This window comes from Oncorhynchus mykiss, chromosome 2 (genome assembly GCF_057628025.1).
Source record: "Oncorhynchus mykiss isolate SJ-2025 chromosome 2, ASM5762802v1, whole genome shotgun sequence".
Lineage (NCBI taxonomy): Eukaryota > Metazoa > Chordata > Actinopteri > Salmoniformes > Salmonidae > Oncorhynchus > Oncorhynchus mykiss.
The window spans coordinates 48,437,333-48,463,883 of NC_143023.1; the positions used below are offsets into that span (position 1 = coordinate 48,437,333).

Sequence of the window (26,551 nt, forward strand, 5' to 3'; positions counted from 1 at the left end):
GAATTTGGCCTAACAACTGCAGACGTATGGTGTCATGTGGGCGATGATTTGCTGATGTCAATGTTGAGAACAGAGTGCCCCATGGTGGCGATGGGGTTATGGTACGGCAGGCATAAGCTATGGACAATGAACACAATTACAAAATTGACGGCAATTTGAATGCACAGAAATACTGTGACGTTATCCTGAGGCCTATTTCTTATAATGTATCTGTGACTAACAGATGCATATCTGTATTCCCAGTCATGTGAAATCCATAGATTAGGGCCTACTGAATTTTTTTCTTCACATTGACCCGATTTCCTGATATGGATTGTAACAAAGTAAATTCTTTGAAATGGTTACATGTTGCTTTTATATTTTAGTTTAGTATAATTAATTATTCTAAGAATACTGTACGTTGCAAAATCACAATTGGTCACCAACGTTCATGTGGGCAATGCCATACATCCACAGGCCACACCCATGGAAAACAACCCAAGAATGTCACAACACCAGTATTCATAAACTGAAAAAAATATCAAATGAATAATGCAACAATTTTACTAAGTTACAGCTAATAAGGAAAATCGGTCAATTGAAATAAATTAGGCCATAATCTATGGATTTCACATGACTGGCAATACAGATCTGCAGAGATACCTTTAAAAAATAAAAAGTGGGAGTATGGATCAGAAAACCAGTCAGTATCTGGTGTGACCATGCACCTCATGCAGCGCAACATCTCCTTCAACTCTATGCGATCAGGCTGTTGACTGTGTCCTGTTGTCCCAATCCTCTTCAATGGCTGTGAGAAGTTGATGGATATGAGTGAACTGGAACACGCTGTCGTACACGTCGATCCAGAGCATCCCAAACATACTCAATGGGTGACATGTCTGTTGAGTATGCAGGCCATGGAAGAACTGGGACATTTTCAGCCTCCACGAATTGTGTACAGATCCTTGCGACATGGGGCCGTGCATTATCACGCTGAAACATGAGGTGATGGCCGCTGATGAATAGCACAACAATGAGCCTCAGGATCTCCTTACGGTAGCTCTGTGCATTCAAATTGACATGGTCCGCTTCCAAAACCTGCGGGCTCTCCTTCACTGCAGCCGACATGAGCAAAACATTTAAATGTGTCAACCCTCGCAAGGCTGCAGGCCCAGACCTCATTTCCAGCCGCGTCCTCAGAGCATGCTCAGACCAGAAGGCTGGTGTGTTTACGGACATATTCAATCAATCCTTAACCCAGTCTGCTGTCCCCACATGCTTCAAGAGGGCCACCATTGTTCCTGTTCCCAAGAAAGCTAAGGTAACTGAGCTAAATGACTACCGCCCCGTAGCACTCACTTCCGTCATCATGAAGTGCATTAAGAGACTAGTCAAGGACCATATCACCTCCACCCTACCTGACACCCTAGACCCAGTCCAATTTGCTTAACACCCCAATAGGTTCACAGAAGACGCAATCGCATCACACTGCCCTAACCCATCTGGACAAGAGGAATACCTATGTGAGAATGCTGTTCATCAACTACAGCTCAGCATTTAACACCATAGTACCCTCCAAACTCGTCATCAAGCTCGAGACCCTGGGTCTCGACCTCGCCCTGTGCAACTGGGTCCTGGACTTCCTGATGGGCAGCCCCCAGGTGGTGAGGGTAGGTAACATCTCCACCCCGCTGATCCTCAACACTGGGGACACACAAGGGTGCGTTCCACTTTAAATCACCCACGACTGCATGGCCATGCACGCCTCCAACTCAATGATCAAGTTTGCAGATGACACTACATTGGTAGGCTTGATTACCAACAACGACGAGACGGCCTAGAGGGAGGAGTTGAGGGCCCTCGGAGTGTGTGTCAGAAAAATAACCTCACACTCAAAACAAAGGAGATGATTGTGGACTTCAGGAAACAGCAGAGGGAGCACCCTCCTATCCACATCGACGGGACAGTAGTGGAGAGGGTAGTAAGTTAAGTTCCTCGGCGTACACATCACAGACAAACTGAAATGGTCCAACCACACAGACAGCGTGGTGAAGGCGGCGCAGAAACTCAGCTTGTCACCAAAAGCACTCAAACTTTTGCAGATGCACAATCGAGAGTATCCTGTCGGGCTGTATCACCACCTGGTACGGCAACTGCTCCGCCCATAACCATAAGGCTCTCCAGAGGGTAGTGAGGTCTGCACAACGCATCACCGGGGGCTAACTACCTGCCCTCTAGGACACCTACAGCACCCTATGTCACAGGAAGGCCATAAAGATCATCAAGGACATCAACCACCCGAGCCACTGCCTGTTCACCCCGCTATCACCCAGAAGGCGAGGTCAGTACAGGTGCATCAAAGCAGGGACCGAGAGACTGAAAAACAGCTTCTCAAGTAGAGGTCGGCCGATTAATCGGAAAGGCCGATTAATTAGGGCCGATTTCAAGTTTTCATAACAATTGGAAATCTGTATTTTTGGACACAGATTTTTTTTTTTTTTACACCTTTATTTAATCTTTATTTAACTAGGCAAGTCAGTTAAGAACACATTCTTATTTTCAATGACGGCCTAGGAACGGTGGGTTAACTGCCTCGTTCAGGGGCAGAACGACAGATTTTCACCGTGTCAGCTCGGGGGACCCATTATTGCAACCTTACAGTTAACAAGTCCAAGACAATAACGACCTGCCTCTCGTTGCAGGAGACTGCCTGTAATGTGAATGCAGTAAGCCAAGGTAAGTTGCTAGCTAGCATTAAACTTATCTTATAAAAAACAATCATAATCACTAGTTAACTACACATGGTTGATGATATTACTAGATCTTATCTAGCGTGTCCTGCGTTGCATATCATCTGACTGACCATACAAGCAAACAAGTATCTAAGTATCTGACTGAGCGATGGTAGGCAGAAGCAGGCGTGTAAACATTCATTCAAACAGCACTTTCATGCGTTTTGCCCGCAGCTCTTTGGTGTGCGTCAAGCATTGCGCTGTTTATGACTTCAAGCATATCAACTCCCGAGAGTTGAGGCTGGTGTAACCGAAGTGAAATGGCTAGCTAGTTAGCGCGCGCTAATAGCGTTTCAAATGTCTCTCGCTCTGAGACTTGGAGTGGTTGTTCCCCTTGCTCTGCATGGGTAACGATGCTTCGAGGGTGGCTGTTGTCGTTGTGTTCCTGGTTCGAGCCCAGGGAGGAGCGAGGACAGGGACGGAAGCTATACTGTTACACTGGCAATACTAAAGTGCCTATAAGAACATCCAATAGTCGAAGGTTAATGAAATACAAATGTTAGAGGGAAATAGTCCTATAATAACTACAACCTAAAACTTCTTACCTGGGAATATTGAAGAGTCATGTTAAAAAGGAACCACCAGCTTTCATATGTTCTCATGTTCTGAGCAAGGAACTTAAACGTTAGCTTTCTTACATGGCACATATTGCACTTTTACTTTCTTCTCCAACCCTTTGTTTTTGCATTATTTAAACCAAATTGAATGTGTTTCATTATTTATTTGATGCTAAATTGATTTTATTGATGTATTATATTAAGTTAAAACAAGTGTTTATTCTGTATTGTTGTAATTGTTATCATTACAAATAAATAAAAATAGGCCGATTAATCAGCATCTTTTTTGGTCCTCCAATAATCTGTATCGGTGTTGAAAAATCATAAAATCGGTCGACCTCTAATCTCAAGGCCATCAGACTGTTAGAGGGCCATCATTAACATTGAGTGGCTGCTGACAACATACTGACTCAACTCCAGCCACTTTAATAATGTAAAAATTGATGATGTATCACTAACCACTTTAAACAATGCCATATATTTACATACCCAACATTACTCATCTCATATGTATATACTGTACTCTATACCATCCACTGCATCTTGCCTATGCCGTTCTATACCATCACTCATTCATATATATTTTTTTAATGTACATATTTTTATTCATTCCTTTACACTCGTGTGTATAAGGTAATTGTGAAATTGTTAGGTTAGATTACTCGTTGGATATTACTGCATTGTCGGAACTAGAAGCACAAGCATTTCGCTCGATTTCTGGGGTCTTTAATTTAAGCTCATGTGACAAACTTTACATGTTGCCTTTATATTTTTGTAACCAAAAATAAATTGTTATCAAAATATATTGTATATTTGAGATTCTTCAAATTAGTCACCCTTCTCTCAACCAGCTTCATGAGGTAGTCACCTGGAATGCATTTCAATTAACATGTGTGCCTTCTTAATAGTTCATTTGTGGAATTTCTTTCCTAATGCGTTTGAGCCAATCAGTTGTGTTGTGACAAGGTAGAGGTGGTATAAAGAAGATGGTATTTTACCAAATAGGGCTAAGGTCATATTATGGCAAGAACAGCTCAAATAAGTAAATAGAAAATGACAGTCAATCATTACTTTAGGACATGAAGGTCGGTCAATAGTTAACATTTCAAGAACTTTGAAAGTTTCTTAAAATGCAATCACTAAAACCATCAAGCGCTATGATTCAATTTTACCAAGACGGAGAGGGATGGAGTGCTGCATCAGAAGACCTGGCCTCCACAATCCCCCGACCTCAACCAAATTGAGATGGTTTGGGATGAGTTGGACCAGAGTGAAGGAAAAGCAGCCAACAAGTGCTCAGTATACAACAAGTGCTCCTTCAAGACTGTTGGAAAAGCACTCCAGATGAAGCTGGATGAGAGAATGCCAAGAGTGTACAAAGCTGTCATCAAGGCAAGGGAAAGGGGGATACCTAGTCAGTTGAACAACAATGCATTCAACTGAAATGTGTCTTCCGCATTTAACCCAACCCCTATGAATCAGAGAGGTGGGGAAGGCTGCCTTAAACCACGTCATCTGCGCCCGGGGAACAGTGGGTTCACTGCCTTGCTCAGGGGCAGACAGATTTTTACCTCATCAGCTCAGGGATTCGATCCAGCAACCTTCCGGTTACTGGCCCAACACTCTAACCACTATTCTACCTGATGCCCAAAGGGTGACTACTTTGAAGGATCTTAAATATAAAATATATTTTGATTTGTTTTTGTTTACATGATTTCATGTGTTTTATTTCATAGTTTTGATGTCGTCGCTATTATTCTACAATGTAGAAAATAGTAAAAATAAAGAAAAACCCTTGAATGAGTAGGTGTTCTAAAACTTCTGACCGGTAGTGTACATACGATTCACTTCTCACACACTTGTTCCACAAACAATCAGTCAAACAGACAACACTCACACATAAGTGTAAATCTTCTTTAACAGTAACACATGGGTGGGTGTGCGCATGCACACACATTCCCACAGTGGTACCAGGCAGGCAGGGCTGCATTCCAGAGAGTCTGCTATGGAGGGAAAGTCAGATGAGTCAAGGTTAGCCCTTAGCCAGCATTCTCCCCATTTCCCACTCACATAGCCTGAGAGACAACACTGATTGCAGGGTGATAGGAGATGGAATGGATTTAACTTCATTCAAGGGAAGATAAAAATAGGAAAGGAGATTAGGTAGAGACTTACAAATGAAGTAAAAATAAAAGATGGAACAGAGGAAAGAGTTGAATGTCATTTTGGCTACACTGAATTGAACTGAATGTTGGCTTACATTGAAGGGCGGGAAGTGAGTCTGAGAGGGTGAGGTGTACAATTTATGTATTTTTCCTTTACAAAGAACTATTGTCTGAGAGATAGCGGATTCAGAGACTTGACTACGCAGGCCCCACCCTGAGGGCACACACCTGAGCTACAGTATTAATATCTACCAATCACACACCTAGGATACACCAAAGAGGTATTCAGAGTTTGAAGGTGAGGGTTCAGGATTGGTGCATGCATGTTTGAAAAGGGCTGACTAATAGATAGAAAAATGTGAGTCAAGAGCTCAAATAAAAAGGTGCTTTTTTACTCATTCAGATTACCTCAAATATGCAAATCACCTTGTGACAGTGATATAGACCCACTAGTTGGGTCACCCTTACATGGTCCTACCACCTTTGGTTTTACACACAATTGTGTGTGTGTGTGTGTGTGTGTGTGTGTGTGTGTGTGTTCCATTCTTCACCAAGACAATAAGAACTCCAAACTGGAGGTGTGTGATGTGTAAATGAGCTGTAGCTAAGTAAACAAATCAAAATCTTGGGTCGCACAAGCACACAGTTTAGTTCCGGTCTTGGCGAAAAATGGAAAGCTCACGTCTTTGACGTAAGCTAAGCTTTGAAGTCCAACGTATGTAGGACAGAAGTCTGATTCTAGTCCACAACAGAGATTGTGCCTACACAGACCAGGCTGTGAATAACATCTAACCATCAATAGAGACAGTCATTGTGTAAGAGGCAATGTGAGCAGCTCCTGTCCTGGTATATCTCTAAGTATGGACGCATTCCAGATGTATAAATATAATAACACATTTAGGCCTACTTTATAAAGCACTTTTCATTATTACAAAGAGCATCTTAAACTCACTAATCAAATTCACATCGAGATATTTAAAATGCCTAAAGAAGTGCTTGCCGTCTTAGTAAGCAGATCAATATGATACATTGAAGTCTGTGCAGAATGAGTATTTGGGGGAAACCTGTTCCACTGCCAAGATCAGGGTGCAGCGGGCAGAAGTGAGAGTCTACTGTCACCTGCTGGTTGTGTTGAACAACTGCAGAGAAACTACTGTATGCTACACATGGCCTGAAGTATAATCTTGCTTTCTGCATGCTGAGTTACCTTTAATGGGTACCCATGCATCTTACCTTCGATGCATGGATACCTTTGTGTTATTTGTGTGGGTCTCATTTTTAGGAGTGGCCATCAAATCTTCTTTCAAAAGTGTGTTTTTCCCATGCTTGCATTAAGAATGTTGTACAATGACTGGGTTTATCAGAATGCATGTTTCTATCCCTACGGCAGTCAACTTGAAAGTGCCTCGAGAGGAATATTATGTTCTTGGCATTGAACGCAACACAAGCTGATCAATTGAATAGTAAACTGATTTTACAGTCAGCCATCTTGTTGGCTGAGGAAAGCTCTAGTATCTTTAAAGAGCTCCGGTAGAAATATTTAGTTGGCATGGTGGCAACAACTTAGCAGCAGCACAGTCTCACTTCCAAATGAATATAGCAGAAACACAGAAGGACCGCTAGATTAGCATGAAATGGGGACCATTCTTTGACAGAGGCCAGACAGTTCAATTTGTGAAGAACAGAATATTTGGCAATGTAGAAAGCACATTTCATATTTTTTTCCCCCGCATAACCACAGACCGACCGCGTGTACCCACAGAAGAAAAAAAGCTGTAAGTGAAGACCACATAGAAATAAACATTTTGGCATAAATTAAACATTTTAGGTTTGGGGCAAATCCAACATCACAGAGTTGACCCTACATATTTTAAGTAATGTGGTGGCATGTTACGGGTACGCTTGCTGTCAAAGGGCCTTCCACAAACTGTTGCCACAAAGTTGCAAGCTCTGAATCATCTAGAATGTAGTTGTATGCTGTAGCGTTGAGATTTCCCTTCACTGGAAGTAAGGGGCCTAGCCCGAACCACGGAAAATAGCCACAGACCAGTATTCCTCCTCCACCAAACTTTACAGTCAGCACTATGGTAGCATTTTCCTGGCATCTGCCAAACAGTGAAGCGTGAATCCTCACTACAGAGAGTAGTTTCCACTGCTCCAGAGTCCAATGGCAGTGAGCTTTACACCGATCCAGCCAACATTTGGCATTGCTCATGGTGATCTTAGGCTTGTGTGCAGGTGCTTGGCCATGGAAACACAATTCATGAAGCTCTTGACGAACAATTATTGTGCCGAGGATGCTTCCAGAGGCAGTTTGGAACGCGGTAGTGAGTGTTGCAACCTAAGAAATTGCAGACCAAATTAATGCTTCAGAGCTCAAGTAATAGACATCTATAAATCAACAGTTCAGAGATTGCATGAATCAGGCCATCATGGTCGAATTGCTGCAAAGAAACCACTAAAGGACACCAATAAGAAGAAGACTTGCTTGGGCCAAGAAATACGAGCAACGGAGATCAGACTGGTGGAAATCTGTCCTTTGGTCTGAAGAGTCCAAATTAAAGAAATTGTTTCCAACCGCCATGTCTTTGTGAGATACAGAGTAGGTGAATGGATGATCTGCATGTGTGGTTCCCACAGTGAAGCATGGAGGTGGTGGTGTGATTGTACTTTGCTGGTGACACTTATTTAGAATTCAAGGCACAGTTAACCAGTATGGCTACCACAGCATTCTGCAGCGATACGCCATCCCATCTGGTTTGCGCTTAGTGGGAGTATCATTTGTTTTTCAACAGGACAATGACCCAACACACCTCCAGGCTGTGTAAGGGTTATTTGACCAAGAAGGAGAGTGATGGAGTGCTGCATCAGATGACCTGGCCTCCACAATCACCAGACCTTAACCAAATTGAGATGGTTTGGGATGAGTTGGACCGCAGCGTGAAGGAAAAGTAGCCAACAAGTGCTCAGCATGTGGGAACTCCTTCAAGACTGTTGGAAAAGCATTCCAGGTGAAGCTGGTTGAGAGAATGCCAAAGCTGTCATCAAGGAAAATGATGGCTACTTTGAAGAATATCAAATATATTTTGATTTGATGGACACTACATGATTCCATGTGTAATTTCATAGTTGATGTCTTCACTATTCTACAATGTAGAAAAAAGCAAAAAATAAAAACCCTTGAATGAGTATGTGTCCAAACTTGAATGGTACTGTACATACAGTGCATTTGGAAAGTATTCAGACCTGGACATTTTCCACATTTTGTTACATTACAGCCTTATTCTAAAATGGATTAAATAGTTTCCCCCCCTCAATCTACACACAATAACAGGTTTAGAAATTGTAGCAACTGTATAGAAAAATGATATATAACATTTACATACATACTCAGACTCTTTACTCAGCACTTTGTTGATGCAACTTTGTCAGCGTTTAAAAGCCTCGAGTCTTCTTGGGCATGACGCTACAAGTTTGGGGAGTTTCAGATTGCATGTATAGCGAGCGTCCTGAGGGCGAGCGGTTTGCTGACGTCAACAATGTGAACAGAGTGCCCCATGGTGGCGGGGGGATTTTGGTATGGGCGGGAATAAGCTACAGACAACGAACACAATTGCATTTTATCGATGGCAATTTGAATGCACAGAGCTACCGTAAAGAGATACTGAGGCCAATTGTTGTGCTATTCATCTCCCGCCATCACCTCATGTTTCAGCATGATAATGCATGGCCCCATGTCACAATGTGTCGGAGGACACCAATGTGTCGGGTAGGGGGCAGCATTTGGAATTCTGGATGAAAAGCACGCTCAAATTAAACAGCCTGCTACTCGGGCCCAGAAGATATGATATGCATATATATAACTGGTAGATTTGGATAGACAACACTAAAGTTTCCAAAACTGTTAAAGTAGTGTCTGAGTATAACAGAACTGATTTGGCAGGCAAAACCTGAGAAAAATCCATTCAGGAAGTATTTCTTTTTTGTGGTTTTGTAGTTTTCTATTCAATGCCATTACAGTATCCATTGACTTAGGACTCAAATTGTAGTTCCTATGCCTTCCACGAGATGTCAATAGTCTTTAGAAATTGTTTCAGGCTTGTATTCTGATAAATGAGGGAGTAAGAGCAGTCTGAATGAGTGGACCCTGACGTGTCAAGAGCTTTTTCATGCGCAATCCCGAGAGAGTGCATTTCTTGTTTACCTTTTATATTGACGACGTTATTGTCCGGTTGAAATATTATAGATCATTTAGGCTAAAAACAACCTGAGGATTGAATGTAAACATCGTTTGACATCTTTAAACCTATGTAAAATAGGTTTTGTTTTCTGAATTTTTAAATTTACTATTTCTGTATTTGAATTTGGCGCTCTGCAGCTTAAATCAGGTAATATTAATTACAGAGAAATTATTTTATAGAATAGCATGTCATATCACCTAATCTGGCATAGCCAAAGAAACGACATACAATTCCAAAATATCTCCACTCCAAAACAAAAGGTGTAGAATGGCAGCAAACTTGCTTTAAAACAAACATTTACTCTACACCGCATGGCAAAATATGTATTATTGGTGGTGGCGGTGCAACTGCAGCCCCTCGACTATTTGAGATTTGTTTGTTGCCCCCACCCCCATCAAAGTTGCCAATCCCTGCCTTAAAAGAAAACCTACCTCTGTCTTTTCAAGACTTTACAATTGGATTGAGTTTTATTTTTCAGGGTGACATTTACCCGAATTATAAGGCCAAAGACACACCAGAAAGAGTTTCCACAAAGTGTTGTGTTTATTGGTCCAAGCTCAGCTAGGGCTGTTACGGCGACCACATTTCTGCCACGTCGGCAGTCACGGGTCACGACCGCCAAGTTCCACGTGACCTTTGAGTCACAGTAACTAGGCTTCTCCAAATCTGTGCTCTGATGCCACTGATGGTCATTAGTAGCCTTCCAAACTTGCTAACAGCCAGTCACTAATGGCCTGGTACTCAGTGCTCTATTGTCCCTCCATCAGGTCCTAATGGTCTGGTACTCGGTGCTCTATTGTCCCTCTAATCACTGACATCAATGCAAATGCAATGGATAATCACAAGCCCTAACATTCAGAGTTAGATGTGCAGCTGGTTGATGCATGGAATGAAATAAGTGTTGTGCAACATGTATTATAGGCTATGGAATTGTGTGAGAAAACAGATTTTTGATAGCCCATCAGCTGTCTATTCTGCTCTACAAAGCCTAAAACACTAACTACGTAATCATTTTTACTGCTAAATCTGACTTCAAAGTTTGTCTAGACAGACAGCAATTTCTGATATTCCATGATACAGTTGAAGTCGGAAATATACTTGATGCTAGGCGGGGTGGGATGTTTCTGGTTGGGGAGGGAAGATGCGGGCAAGTGGATGGGGACTGAGGGGTGGAATGGCTCGGGTTACCTTTGTATGCATTTCTTTGACGTTTTTTTTTACCTCAAAGTGCAATCAGTAGGGCTGGGTCTCCATCTTTTTTTAAATGTAACTTATTTAACCAGGTAGGCTAGTTGAGAACAAGTTCTCAATTACAGCTGCGACCTGGCCAAGATAAAGCATAGCAGTGTGAACAGACAGCAACACAGAGTTACACATGGAGTAAACAATAAACAAGTCAATAACAGTAGAAAAAAAAAAGGCCATATACATGGTGTGCAAAAGGCATGAAGAGGTAGGCGAATAATTACAATTTAGCAGATTAACAATGGAGTGATAAATGATCAGATGGTCATGTGCAGGTAGAGATACTGGTGTGCAAAAGAGCAGAAAAGTAAATAAATAAAAACAGTATGGGGATGAGGTATGTAAAATGGGTGGGCTATTTACCAATGGACTATGTACAGCTGCAGCGATCGGTTAGCTGCTCAGATAGCAGATGTTTAAAGTTGGTGAGGGAGATAAGTCTCCAACTTCAGCGATTTTTGCAATTCGTTCCAGTCACAGGCAGCAGAGAACTGGAAGGAAAGGCGGCCAAATGAGGTGTTGGCTTTAGGGATGATCATTGAGATACACCTGCTGGAGTGCGTGCTACGGGTGGGTGTTGCCATCATGACCAGTGAACTGAGATAAGGTGGAGCTTTACCTAGCATGGACTTGTAGATGACCTGGAGCCAGTGGGTCTGGCGACGAATATGTAGTGAGGACCAGCCGACTAGAGCATACAGGTCGCAGTGGTGGGTGGTATAAGGTGCTTTAGTAACAAAACAGATGGCACTGTGATAAACTGCATCCAGTTTGCTGAGTAGAGTATTGGAAGCTATTTTGTAGATGACATCGCCGAAGTCGAGGATCGGTAGGATAGTCAGTTTTACTAGGGTAAGTTTGGCGGCGTGAGTGGAGGAGGCTTTGTGGGCTATACTCAGCCTTGTCTCGGGATGGTAAGTTGGTGGTTGAAGATATCCCTCTAGTGGTGTGGGGGCTGTGCTTTGGCAAAGAGGGTGGGGTTATATCCGTCCTGTTTGGCCCTGTCCGGGGGTGTCCTCGGATGGGGCCACAGTGTCTCCTGACCCCTCTTGTCTCAGCGTCCAGTATTTATGCTGCAGTAGTTTGTGTCGAGGGGCTAGGGTCAGTTTGTTATATCTGGAGTACTTCTCCTGTCCTATTCGGTGTCCTGTTCGGTGTCCAATTCTCTCTTTCTTTCTCTCTCTCGGAGGACCTGAGCCCTAGAACCATGCCTCAGGACTACCTGACATGATGATTCCTTGCTGTCCCCAGTCCACCTGGCTGTGCTGCTGCTCCAGTTTCAACTGTTCTGCCTTACTATTATTGGACCATGCTGGTCATTTATGAACATTTGAACATCTTGGCCATGTTCTGTTATAATCTCCACCTGGCACAGCCAGAAGAGGACCGGTCACCCCACATATCCTGGTTCCTCTCTAGGTTTCTTCCTAGGTTTTGGCCTTTCTAGGGAGTTTTTCCTACTGCCAGAGGACCGGACAACATGCCCTCCGATTTGACACACTGAACTCTGTCTGCAAAGTAGTTGGTGAACCAGACAAGGCAGTCATTAGAAAAACCGAGGCTACTGAGTCTGCCGATAAGAATATGGTGATTGACAGAGTCGAAAGCCTTGGCCAGGTCGATGAAGACGGCTGCACAGTACTGTCTTTTATCGATGGCGGTTGTGATATTGTTTAGTACCTTGAGCGTGGCTGAGGTGCACCCGTGACCGGCTCGGAAACCAGATTGCACAGCGGAGAAGGTACGGTGGGATAGTCAGTGATCTGTTTATTGAGTAGGCTTTCGAAGACCTTAGATAGGCAGGGCAGGATGGATATAGGTCTGTAACAGTTTGGGTCCAGGGTGTCTCCCCCTTTGAAGAGGGGGATGACTGCGGCAGCTTTCCAATCCTTGGGGATCTCAGACGATATGAAAGAGAGGTTGAACAGGCTGGTAATAGGGGTTGCGACAATGGCGGCATATAGTTTCAGAAATAGAGGGTCCAGATTGTCAAGACCAGCTGATTTGTACGAGTCCAGGTTTTACAGCTCTTTCAGAACATCTGCCATCTGGATTTGGGTAAAGGAGAAGCTGGGACGGAGCTGTTGGCCGAGGTTGGAGTAGGCAGGAGGAAGGCATGGCCAGCCGTTGAGAAATGCTTGTTGAATTTTCAATTATCATGGATTTATCAGTGGTGACCGTGTTACCTAGCCTCAGTGCAGTGGGCAGCTGGGAGGAGGTGCTCTTGTTCTCCATAGACTTTACAGTGTCCCAGAACTTTTTGGAGTTAGAGCTACAGGATGCAAATTTCTGCTTGAAAAAGCTGGCCTTTGCTTTCCTGACTTCCCTGAACAGTTCCATTCCTGACTTCCCTGAACAGTTCCATATCGCGGGGACTATTCGATGCTATTGCAGTCCGCCACAGGATGTTTTTGTGCTGGTCGAGGGCAGTAAGGTCTGGAGTGAACCAAGGGCTATATCTGTTCTTAGTTCTGCATTTTTTGAACGGAGCATGCTTATCTAAGATGGTGAGGAGGTTACTTTTAAAGAATGACCAGGCATCCTCAACTGACGGGATGAGGTCAATATCCTTCCAGGATCCCCGGGCCAGGTCGATTAGAAAGGCCTGCTCGCAGAAGTGTTTTAGGGAGCGTTTGACAGTGATGAGGGGTGGTCGTTTGACTATGGGCCCGTAGCGAATACAGGCAATGAGGCAGTGATCGCTGAGATCCTGATTGAAGACAGCGGAGGCGTATTTGGATGGCCAGTTGGTCAGGATAACGTGTATGAGGGTGCCCTTGTTTACAGACTTAGGGTTGTACCTGGTGGGATCCTTGATGATTTGTGTGAGATTGAGGGCATCTAGCTTAGATTGAAGGACTGCCGGGGTGTTAAGCATATCTGATGTGTATGTGTGTGCAGATGGGATCATGTAGCAGTTCATGTGTTCTTGGTTGAAATATTACTCAATTCCTGTATATTGTGATCAAGTTCCTGTACAGTGTGTGTGTGTTATATATATATAAAAAATGTTCCTGTAAAGTGTATCTAGAGCATCTACAGTTGAAGTCGGAAGTTTACATACTCTTATGTTGGAGTCATTAAAACTCGTTTTTCAACCACTCCACAAATTTCTTGTTAACAAACTATAGTTATGGCAAGTCGGTTAGGACATCTACTTTGTGCATGACACAAGTAATGTTTCCAACAATTGTTTACAGACAGATTATTTCACTTATAATTCACTGTATTACAATTCCAGTGGGTCAGAAGCTTATATACACCAAGTTGACTGTGCCTTTAAATATCTTGGAAAATTCCAGAAAAATGTCATGGCTTTAGAAGCTTCTGATAGGCTAATTGACACCATTTGAGTCAATTGCAGGTGTACCCGTTGATGTATTTCAAGGCCTACCTTCAAACTCAGTGCCTCTTTGCTTGACATCATGGGAAAATCAATCAGCCAAGACCTCAGAAAAATAATTGTAGACCTCCACAAGTCTGGTTCATCCTTGGGAGCAATTTCCAAACGCCTGAAGGTACCACGTTCATCTGTACAAACAATATTTCGCAAGTATAAACACCATGGGACCACACAGCTGTCATACCGCTCAGGAAGGAGATGTGTCCTGTCTCCTAGAGATGAAAGTACTTTGTTGCGAAAAAGTGCAAAACAATCCTACGGTTCAAGACAACGGTTTTAAACTGCACATGGGTAGTTTTTGCAGAAATGTCTGCTGGTTTGATGAAACAAAAATAGAACTGTTTGACCATAATGACGACCATGTTTGGAGGAAAAAGGGGGAGGCTTGCAAGCCGAAGAACACCATTCCAACTGTGAAGCACGGGGGTTGCAGCATCATGTTCTGGGGGGGCTTTGCTGCAGGAGAACAGGGTTGGAGCCCCCATAGCTGACCGAAACATGTTCTTATAAGCCCAGTCAGTCATTGCGCAATCTCGTGTATAAACAGAGTTTTGAATCGCCACTATTTAAGAAGAGGATCCCAGCATTCTCATGTTGCTATATTTATTGCTAAATGTTTCAAATTTAGCACATTCATCTGCTTTACAAACAGTGTAGCCTACTTGGCATATTAAAAGTGCTTCCTCCATTTGCTGTGCGTGCAGGCTACAGATGTTTTTTTTGTAGGACATTCGGGGAAAAAAAATGACATTAGTAGGCTATATGTATAGACCCGATTAAATTGAGAATAGTCAGATGTGAGAATATTATCAAGTGCTTGTCAAATTGTGACATTTTTCAAATCATTAGTCGCATCACGCTACCTTAGAATGTATTAGAGATCAAAACGTGTAGACTAGTTGTTATACAAACTGTAAAGTTGTATAACTTCTTGATGCACTTATCTTCGTTAGCTGGATCATTTGTCAACATCCTCTGAATTGCAGAGCGCCAAATTCAAATTAAATTACTAAAGATATTTAATTTTCATGAAATCACAAGTGCAATGTAGCAAAAACAGCTTAGCTTGTTGTTAATCCACCTGGTGTCAGATTTCAATAAAGCTTTTCGGCAAAGGCATACCAAGCGGTGATGTAAGGACATCAACAGACAAAACATTAAACAGCTAGCAGCCAAGTAGATTGGTCAAGAAAGTCAGAAAAGCAATAAACTAAATTGCTTACCTTTGATGATCTTCGGATGTTTGCACTCACGAGACTCCCAGTTACACAATAAAATGTTCCTTTTGTTCCATAAAGATTTTATATCCAAAATACCTCCGTTTGGATGGCGCGTTATGTTCAGAAATCCACAGGCTCGAGCAGTCACGACCGGGCAGACAAAAATTCCAAATAGTATCCGTAAAGTTCGTAGAAACATGTGAAACGTTTTTTTTATAATCAAGCCTCAGGTTGTTTTTACAATATATAATCGATAATATTTAAACCGGACTGTAGCTTCTTCAATAGGAGAGAGAGAGAGAAAATGTCTGCACCAAGCTGTAGCGCATGCAAAACGCTGCTGGCACCCAGCCATCCAATGACGATGTGATCTTTCTCGCTCATTTTTCAAAATAAAAGCCTGAAACTATGTCTAAAGACTGTTCACAACATGTGGAAGCCATAGGAAAAGGAATCTGGTTGATATCCTTTAAATGGCGCGAAGGCAGGCAATGGAACAGAGAGCTTTCAGGAATAACAGCACTTACGGGTTGGATTTTCCTCAGGTTTTCACCTGCAATATCAGTTCTGTTATAATCACAGACAATATTTTGACAGTTTCGGAAAATTTTGAGTGTTTTCTATCCTAATCTGTCAATTATATGCATATTCTAGATTCTGGGCCTGAGAAATAGGCCGTTTCATTTGGGTACGTTTTTCATCCAAACATCAAAATACTGCCCCCTACACTCAACAGGTTAACGTCACTGCCCTGGTCTCAGCCCTGACTTAAATCTACGTGAAAACCAGAGACAATACTCAAACATTGCGGTTCATCGATCGGAGCTGTGGACTCGAGTCACGTGACTTGGACTTGAGTACTACTCGACTTGGCAAAAACAAACCTGCCAAGAGAGGGCCGCCCACCAAAACTCACAGACCAGGCAAGGAGGTGATTAATCAGAAGCAACAAAGAGACCAAAGAAAACCCTGAAAGAGCTGCAAAGCTCCACAGCGGAGATTGGATTATCTGTCCATAGGACCACTTTAAGTCTACATTCCACAGAGCTGGGCTTTACAGAAGAGTGGCCAGAAAAGAGCCGTTGCTTATAGAAAAAAATAAGCAAACACGTTTGGTGTTTGCCAAAAGGCACGTGGGAGACTCCAAACATATGAAAGAAGGCACTCTGGTCAGATGAGACTAAAATTGAGTTTTGGCCATCAAGGAAAAACACCATGTCTGGCGCAAACACAACACACCACCAATGGTGGCAGCATCATGCTGTGGGGATGTTTTTCATCAGCAGGGAATGGGAAACTGGTCAGAATTGAAGCAATGATGGATGGCGCTAAATACAGGGAAATTAATGAGGGAAACCGGTTTCAGTCTTCTAGAGATTTGAGACTGGCACGGAAGTTCACCTTCCAGCAGGACAATGATCCTAAGCATACTGCTAAAGCAACACGAGTGGTTTAAGGGGAAACATTTAAATGTCTTGGAATGGCCTAATCAAAGCCCAGACCTCAATCCAATTGAGAATCTGTGGTGTGACTTAAAGATTGCTGTGCAGAACCCATTCAACTTGAAAGAGCTGGAGCAGTTTTGCAGTTTTGCATTCAAGAATGGGCAACAATCCCAGTGGCTAGATGTGCCAGGCTTATAGAAACATACCCCAAGAGACTTGCAGCTGTAATTGCTGCAAATGGTGGCTCTACAAAGTATAGGCTTTGGGGGGTGAATAGTTATGCACGCTCAAGTTCTGTTTGTCTTATTTCTTGTTTGTTTCACCCCAAAAATATTTTGCATCTTCAAAGTGGTAGGTATGTTGTGTAAATCAAATGATACAACCCCCCCCCCAAAAAAAAAAAAAATCTATTTTAATTCCAGGTTGTAAGGCAACAAAATAGGAAAATGCCAAGGGGGGTGAATACCTTTGCAAGCCACTGTAATATCAACACTAGCTGTAAATAATTTGGATGGGCTTTCTATTAGTAATGATGATTCAAGGAAACATTTTCATGATCTGTGGAGTTTATTACATTAGCCTATGTACTAGTGGGCTAAAATACAGAAGAGAGAAAATGACTTACTTTTCTTAAAAATGGCATTGAAATTGGTATAAAACCCCAAATTAGGGACTTGAGACTTGACCTGAGCTCTGGAACTTGAGACTTGCCTATTATTACTTGGGATTTAATGCGAGACTTGAATGGTAAGACTAGCAAAATTGTGACTTGTTCCCATCAGTGATCTACAACCAACTTGAATGAGCTTGAGCAATTTTGCCAAGAACAATAGATAGATGGGGCCCCAAGAGTTTTGCAAAGTTGGAGGAAATGTATTCAAAATTATTTGTAATTGCTGTCAAAGGTTTTTCTTCCAAGGGGTGTGAAGACCTATGCATCTTAATTTTCAAAAACATCTATACATTTTTTTCACTTTGAAAGTAGGTCATGTAGATCAGTGGGGGGGGATCCCATATTAATCCATTGTTAGATTTAAATTGAAGGGAGCCAAATGTGACAACTGTGCAAAGGGTATAAAGACTAGATTGTGGTGTTCTCACCTTTAATGGGGTTGAAGAAGTTGAAGAAGGAGTCGTTGGGCACCTGCTTGGTGACTGTGCGGACAGTGCCACGGCCTTTGTGCTTCTGCTTCTTCTTAATGGTCTTCACCGTCACATCCTTCCCCTTATGCCAGTCTATCTGACAACTAGAGGGGAGGGCAGGGAGAGAAAGGAGAAATTATCAAATTGAATGGACTTTGTTTTATGTGCTGACTGACATGACGAGTAAAACTTTGAGGGCCGATTGGAGAATCTCCATTGAAATATCTTTTCAGTCCAGGACTGACCGTAAACCCCTAGTCGATGTCCGCACCCCATAAAAACCTGTCAGTTTAAGCTTGAGATAGCCCAACAAAAATAGGTTTCCCGTAGTGAATATTTTTTTAATGCATTTGTATGGGCTAAAACAAGGCCCGAAAATTATTTTATTAAATGTTTTTATATACACTGCTCAAAAAAATAAAGGGAACACTTAAACACAACGTAACTCCAAGTCAATCACACTTCTGTGAAATCAAACTGGCCACTTAGAAAGCAACACTGATTGACAATAAATTTCACATGCTGTTGTGCAAATAGAAGAGACAATAGGTGGAAATTATAGGCAATTAGCAAGACACTCCCAATAAAGGAGTGGTTCTGCAGGTGGTGACAACAGACCACTTCTCAGTTTCTATGCTTCCTGGCTGATGTTTTGGTCACTTTTGAATGCTGGCGGGGCTTTCACTCTAGTGGTAGCATGAGACGGAATCTACAACCCACACAAGTGGCTCAGGTAGTGCAGCTCATCCAGGATGGGACATCAATGCGAGCTGTGGCAAGAAGGTTTGCTGTGTCTGTCACCGTAGTGTCCAGAGCATGGAGGCGCTACCAGGAGACAGGCCAGTACATCAGGAGACGTGGAGGAGGCTGTAGGAGGGCAACAACCCAGCAGCAGGACCGCTACCTCCACCTTTGTGCAAGGAGGAGCACTGCCAGAGCCCTGCAAAATGACCTCCAGCAGGCCACAAATGTGCATGTGTCTGCTCAAACGGTCAGAAACAGACTCCATGAGGGTGGTATGAGCGCCCGACGTCCACAGGTGGGGTTGTGCTTACAGCCCAACACTGTACAGGACGTTTGGCATTTGCCAGAGAACACCAATATTGGCAAATTTGCCACTGGCGCCCTGTGCTCTTCACAGATGAAAGCAGGTTCACACTGAGCACATGTGACAGACGTGACAGAGTCTGGAGCCGCCGTGGAGAACGTTCTGCTGCCTGCAACATCCTCCAGCATGACCGGTTTGGCGGTGGGTCAGTCATGGTGTGGCATTTCTTTGGGGGGCCGCACAGCCCTCCATGTGCTCGCCAGAGGTAGCCTGACTGCCATTAGGCACCGAGATGAGATCCTCAGACCCCTTGTGAGACCATATGCTGGTGCGGTTGGCCCTGGGTTCCTCCTAATGCAAGACAATGCTAGACCTCATGTGGCTGGAGTGTGTCAGCAGTTCCTGCAAGAGGAAGGCATTGATGCTATGGACTGGCCCGCCCGTTCCCCAGACCTGAATCCAATTGAGCACATCTGGGACATCATGTCTTGCTCCATCCACCAACGCCACGTTGCACCACAGACTGTCCAGGAGTTGGCGGATGCTTTCGTCCAGGTCTGGGAGGAGATCCCTCAGGAGACCATCCGCCACCTCATCATGAGCATGCCCAGGCGTTATAGGGAGGTCATACAGGCACGTGGAGGCCACACACACTACTGAGCCTCATTTTGACTTGTTTTAAGGACATTACATCAAAGTTGGATCAGCCTGTAGTGTGGTTTTCCACTTTAATTTTGAGTGTGACTCCAAATCCAAATGATTTCCATTGATCATTTTTGTGTGAGTTTGTTGTCAGCACATTCAACTATGTAAAGAAAAAAGTATTTAATAAGAATATTTCATTCAGATCTAGGATGTGTTATTTTAGTGTTCCCTTTATTTTTTTGAGCAGTATGTGTGTGTGTATAATATACATATACATACATACATACATACATACATATATATATATATATATATATATACATACATACATACATACATACATACATACATACATACATACATACATATACATATATACACACACACATTTATTTGACACTTCATTCCAAATCAAATAGCTAAATGATCCTTGGTTTGACCTTAAAACAATTACATATAGCTTAGTAGAACTCCCCCCCCCCCCCCCACAGGCTTAGACAGTTATGGGTTAATCTATGTGCGGGAAAACGTCCCTTGAGGTTTTGGTTTATTATTGTCACAATACCATGATACACAATTGTCCATGGCAAAAAAGAAAAACAGTGAACTCTATGGTCTTTTAAACAGAGACTCAGCGATATGACATGTAACAGATGAGCGATGCGTTACAATGCACTCACAGGGTAGATGCGCATTAAACAGCTACAACTTGATAGCTGCGGGTCTGGAAACAGCTGGGAAGTTAAGCCTAGCATTTCAATTAGTTGTTGCAGAAATTGACCCGGTATTGCCATTCACTTCGTGCATTGATGACTACCTTTAAGAACTTGTCATGTAAAATATGTGCAATAGCTTAGAAAATAAAGACATTTGACTCTTGGTTGAAGCATTATTTGTTTACAACATTAGGACCGCTTTACTGAGGAAATTGTGTTTCCTTGCTATGAGTATTGAGACAGAGAATCGTGATAACCTCCTAATGCCGTTGACCCTCACCCTTCACAGTCGAAAATTTCCGGGCCCTCAAATGAGAAGGGTTCATCGTCATCAGGCTCCGACTTCATCTTGTAGACTTTAGAGAGCACAGCGTTGTTGAAGAAACCGTTTGGCTCAAAGTGGAACTCTAGTGTGAAACTCTGCCAAAGGGAAACAGAGGGACAAATGATCAAATTACACAGAAAATACCTTCACAAAAACCACTGTCTCGCACATACAGACAGGTTATTTGATCAGCTATGTGATTAGTTTATTGTACAAAATGTATTCATTCTATGAATAAAGGGATGTGATCTGAAAAAAAACAAGTCAGAAGACGAACTCAATTATCGATGTCAACTTTCTATGTTCAGACACAGATAAAGGACTCAATGATCCTGGAAAAAAAGATGGATCCCAGACTCAGTTGGATTGTAATACCTACCATAGGTTGTCCAGGCTCAGAGAACTTGACTTGGATATCCTGAAGGTGCTTCAGGATAGGCTCATCGTGTTCCTGATGGAACAGAAACCGCTTCAATGCAGTACTCATCTCCAATGTGTTTACATTGTAGCATATCACTCAGATGTAGCATATCACTCACCACTCCGCTGTGTGTGCACTAGTTAGGAGAGAAATCACACACTGACTAGGCCCCACATGAAAGTAAGACAGTCTACCTGCAGCATGTCACTAAGCATGTCCACGCTCTTGAAGATGGTGAGCCAGAACTCGGGTATGCCTTTGGGGTCTTCCTCTGGGGCGGCATCCTCTTTCTTCTCCTCAACAGCAGCCTTCTTCTTCAGCTCCTCCTACAGGCAGACAATTGTTACTATACTTTGATTTCGCATGTATTCCCATCTGTGCATGTACTATGCAGTTGTCAATTACCAACAGTTGTCCTGGAGAGCTATCCTTTTGTTCAAGTACAGCACATTTTAAGGGTGGATGGTAATTGTCCTGGATGGTTTGAGCTGTCTGGCTGGTGCCGGTGAGCAGCAGAGGCAGGAAGCAGAAGATCCAGAGCAAGGCTTTTAATTTTAAGGCTCTTGGAGCAGGTATATACAAATCAAACAAAATGCTGGACCAGGCTCAAAGTAAAGAATAAATATAAAGATTGAAGATCAGTCTGACTAGCCCCAACTAACCCCTGCAGAGACAGGTAGCCATCTTACCCTCCCATAAGGCACCAGGAGACAGGAAACACTTGCACTTTGTCAAACTAAACCAATAAAAACCTCTACAGTTTAGTTACTATAACCTGTACGATACAGAAATATATAGAATACTTTGAAAGAGCTGGACTAGAGCAGAAGCTTCCCCCCCAATTAGCAATGGTGTGTCCCTTCTTAAAACCTGTTATGGCTGCATCCCTTTGTTCTCAATTTCTGCCTGAAGACATACCCTAATCTAACTGCCTGTAGCTCAGCCCCAGAGTCAAGGATATGCATATTCTTGGTATCATTTGAATGGAAGATTGTGGAAATGTTAGTTGAATGTAGGAGAATATAACATAGTAGATCTGGTGGAAGAAAAGAGAAAGAGCATACGTTTTCTGTTTTTTATTTTTGTAGTATCATCTTTCACATGTACTAGAATAGCCACACAGTCAGATAGGATGCTGGAGATAATTTTGATGGATAACAAAAGAGGGCAACTGTAGGTGTGCAACGTTTCAGACTGATAACTTCAGGAATGGGTGAGCTACATGACATTTAGCATGAAGTCACCCAGGTGTCCCACTCAAGTTGCCCAAATGTGGCAAAATTGGTGAAATGACCAATAACTATATACAGCAGTGCAAATAACTATATACAACATATCAAAAAGCAATTCTAACACACAAAAAAAATGCTTCCGTTTTTTTTAGAAAATAAATATAAAAAAACAGTACACCCCTTGGAAGTCCTCGTCACAATATTTTGCTGCCTGTGCCATGTCCCATAGCAGTCTCTTTCTGATGTAAAGCAGAGGCAAACTGAACAAGTGGTGCATTTCATGCGACACAGAACACAACGACGCCTCCATGCTGTGCCCTTTTGGCCCTGAGGCACAGTCATGCCTGCAGTAATGAACTGTGGCATATGAACACCACTGGGGGCACAGGTAGAGCGGGCAGCTTGGCACCGGGGGCTCCCAGTCGGAGTCACTATCACTGTGAAAGAAACAATACAAATATTTTTTTAATGTTATGAGCCTTTTATCATCACATAAAATAAACAGATATGTATTGGATAGAGCAGAGGGAACAGTCACTAAGGTGAAGTGCTGTTCCATTCAACTCTGGCCATTATTATTATTGTTGTGTGTGTGTGTAATATACACACACACACACACACCCAAACAAACACATTTCATTGCATTTTTTAAAATATATTTCATAAAACGGCATTAGCACTTACCCGTCCAGAAGTACGTCCTGTCCTTGCAGAAACAGCTCCTCAGTTCGTTTGAATCATAACACTTCAAGATTCCTCAAACCAAAAAATCGTCTCACTTTCACTTTTTCACTTTAGACTTTGCTTTACCTGATTTATTCGCCATGATATCTTCAATGAAATCATTGAAACTACAACTTACCGAAAAACAGCTGCGTGTAAAAAGCCTTACAGCAACTCCTCTGACCGTCAAGGGGAGAATGGAGTTCCCTGCGCGTGCAATTACAAACAAGGAATTGTGGTCCAACCCCAAACCATTACATACTGGAGTTTACCTCAGCTCATTGGCTATCTACCCAGCTAGATTTCAAGAAGATCAGTGGTCATTGGGCAGAAATATAGTCAATCAATGAAGCGTCGCTAAAATTATTGGTGTGTAAGGCAGTCATTGCTCTTTCTCCTCAAATCAGTTCACTTCGGTCAATACTCCCCGCAAAAAAAATGACGTTTGGCTGTGTTGCAAACATCCAGAGGAATGCATTGAAACCAACCATGACTAGATAAACGATTGTTTACGGGGGGTAATCACGTCGAATGCTCCGTAAAAAATTGATAGAGATGGAATTCACGGCACAAACGGTTTACAAAATGTTTCGATTTAGGCTAGAAAAAATGGATTTTTATCAAAGAAAATGGCACTTAATTTGATCACTGGGACCCTCAGGAAGAGAAATAAGAGCAAGATATCAGAATGTAAGTCATAATTTTACCTTCAGATGTGAATGTGTAAAAACTGTCATGGCGGAAAATGTTTCTGTTGATTGCTCTTCTCAAACAAAAGCATGGGATTTCTTCTCTGTAATAGCTATTTTAAAATTGGAAAACGCAGTTTGATTACCAAGATTCTAATCTTTTGAAGGGTGTAAGACACTTGCATTTTCAAGAATGTTTAATGTTACGAAGTTGTATTTTTAGTTGTCACTCTGAAATTTCCCCTGATGTTGATCCCTGTACGGGGATTGCAGCCATAACAGGTTTTAATAAGCAAACTATGGTCACCTGTGTGCTTGGTGGCCATGCCCCTCCATATTCTACAAAACAGATCACACACACAAACGTGTAAGTATTGCTTTAGACTGGCCAATAGTACTGTCTTCTGTAATTTATATTCAATGTTAAGTAATGATTCAAACTAGATCTAACACAGGTAACGCAATACACCAAAATTGGTATTTGGTGAGGTGACCAAGCACCATGTATAATTTGAAAATGGGACTAATGAGGAAGCGTTCTCATTTGCAACAACAAATATGAATACTCTGGTTCCTAGTTTGAAGGTTCCATCTAAACAGAGCTGTGACTGGCTACAAGATGTTTGAGGGGCATGATGCATTTGAGCCAATCAGTTCACTAACCGCTAGCTCTTCCTCCTCCTCTCTGTCGTTGTGCCACTCACAGTCTTCGTCTGTGGGTTCCACTGTGGCTGTCACCACGTCTCGTCTCTGTGGGTAAAACACACCAAAAAAAAAGAACACAAAAAGTGACTGGCAAGAAACAGCACGCACTAACTTTTTAAAAGAGCATTGGACTAGTAACCGGAAGGTTGCAAGTTCAAACCCCCGAGCTGACAAGGTACAAATCTGTCGTTCTGCCCCTGAACAGGCAGTTATCCCACTGTTCCTAGGCAGTCATTGAAAATAAGAACTTGTTCTTAACTGACTTGCCTAGTTAAATAAAGGTCAAATAAAATATTAACTACGAGGGATGTGACAACGTGACAATTTATCGGTTTTCCATTCAAATCAAAGTGAATTCACAACGTAGCGGCACTGGTGCCAGTAATTGTTTAGGTTTCACGGTGCATCCCTTTCAGATGGTTAAACATTGCACCTGTACTACTGTTACTGTAACTCCATTTCTTTCTCATTTAACTTCTCAAAAGTATTGCCTTACAGATATTTCTCTGCCATTTTCCCAATTGGTAAAGAAAATGACCTCCAAAATAATTTATTCCTCAACTCCATGCACGCCAACTCCTGGTGTTGACTCCCTTTTCTGTGTGTCAAGATTAGATTGCGCTAGGAATCGACTCGAGATGAAGTATTTTTGGAACAGAGGAGACTGATTAGTTGCTGCACTTCCGAGAACAAACACTTGCATATTTCATAGCGAGCTAGTGAGGGACAGAGAGGGGAGGGGCACAGTATAGGCAGGTCGGCCACCAGGCATACAGTCAGAACCGTGCACTAGGCCCATTATCAGTATAGGCAGGTCGGCCACCAGACATACAGTCAGAACCGCGCACTGGGCCCATCTATTAGTATAGGCAGGTCGGCCACCAGGCATACAGTCAAAACTGTGCACTAGGCCTATCTATCGGAAATCAAAAGGCGTATGTCGCAATGGAAAGCTGTATCTTGCAATGTCTCGCAACTTCAGCAACGCGGGGACCAATGAATGAATAGGCTAGGACATTCTACACGCAGTAGATCAAAGACTGAGAAAGAGCAGGGGTGTGTAATCATTAGGCCAAACATTTGCAAAACAGAAACTAAAACAAGTTTCTATAGGACAAAAATCAGGTAGGTCCCTCCCCATTACAAAATGTTTCTTAAAACGGAAGCAAACAATGAAACAGAATACGCCCCCAGGCAGTGTTTCCGCTAGCCACAAAATTGAAAAGCCGATAAATAAAAATGGTGGCGGTCAATTGTCCGGGAGAATAAAAAAAATGGAGAAATAATGAATATTTGCCTTTTCATTGATGGAAATACCAGTCAATGTAAATACATTTGACTGGTCATGCTTAGTCTACAGGTTATTTTGCTTTAAATTGGCACGTGCGTAAGCTACAGTATATTCAACTTATTTATCACACCCGTACCAGCATACAGATTCAGAGCCTTTGAGTGGAAAATCTGATTGAGATGCAGCAGCAGCTCAAACAGAAAGCAGAATTCATCAGCGCTTCACACAACACTTTGCAATGAGCTGGAGGCAGTATGCATTTTCAAACCTGAACTTTTAATACGAGGCATGTCTTACCTTGTTTCAAAGTAGACCATTAGATTTTTCTACATTTCAAGCTGATACTAACATCACATTGGCTCGCACGTTTATGTTCTTTCAAATCATAGTCGTTGCTCTACTCCGCCTGTCTGCAATGAACTTGAAACATTGCATCAACTATTCTAGGCCCTCAGTTTCCATAATAGTGAGCTCCGGACAGACATCTGTATCTGCGCAAGGGATAAGAAGTACCCAGGTATATTAAGACATTTCTACTGGATCAGAGAATAAAATGTTTCAAACAA

The 26,551-nt window shown here is 42.5% G+C and overlaps 1 protein-coding gene across 16 annotated transcripts in view; it reads right to left on the reverse strand.

Moving 5' to 3' along the window:
- Window positions 1-26,551, reverse strand: part of nap1l4a (nucleosome assembly protein 1-like 4a) — a 64,225-nt gene that overhangs the window by 16,125 nt on the left and 21,549 nt on the right. For 14 of the 16 annotated variants that reach the window (XM_090201370.1, XM_021564183.3, XM_090201399.1 and 11 more), the window contains exons 5-9: window positions 24,653-24,739; window positions 21,540-21,671; window positions 21,304-21,375; window positions 20,880-21,019; window positions 18,149-18,294 (exon numbers count right to left, since the gene is read on the reverse strand). In XM_090201370.1, coding sequence (XP_090057496.1) covers window positions 18,149-18,294; window positions 20,880-21,019; window positions 21,304-21,375; window positions 21,540-21,671; window positions 24,653-24,739 — 577 coding nt within the window. Of the gene's footprint in view, window positions 1-18,148; window positions 18,295-20,879; window positions 21,020-21,303; window positions 21,376-21,539; window positions 23,015-23,261; window positions 24,599-24,652; window positions 24,740-26,551 lie in introns of those variants that run through there. The other 2 variants (XM_090201409.1, XM_090201412.1) reach the window with 1 other exon arrangement.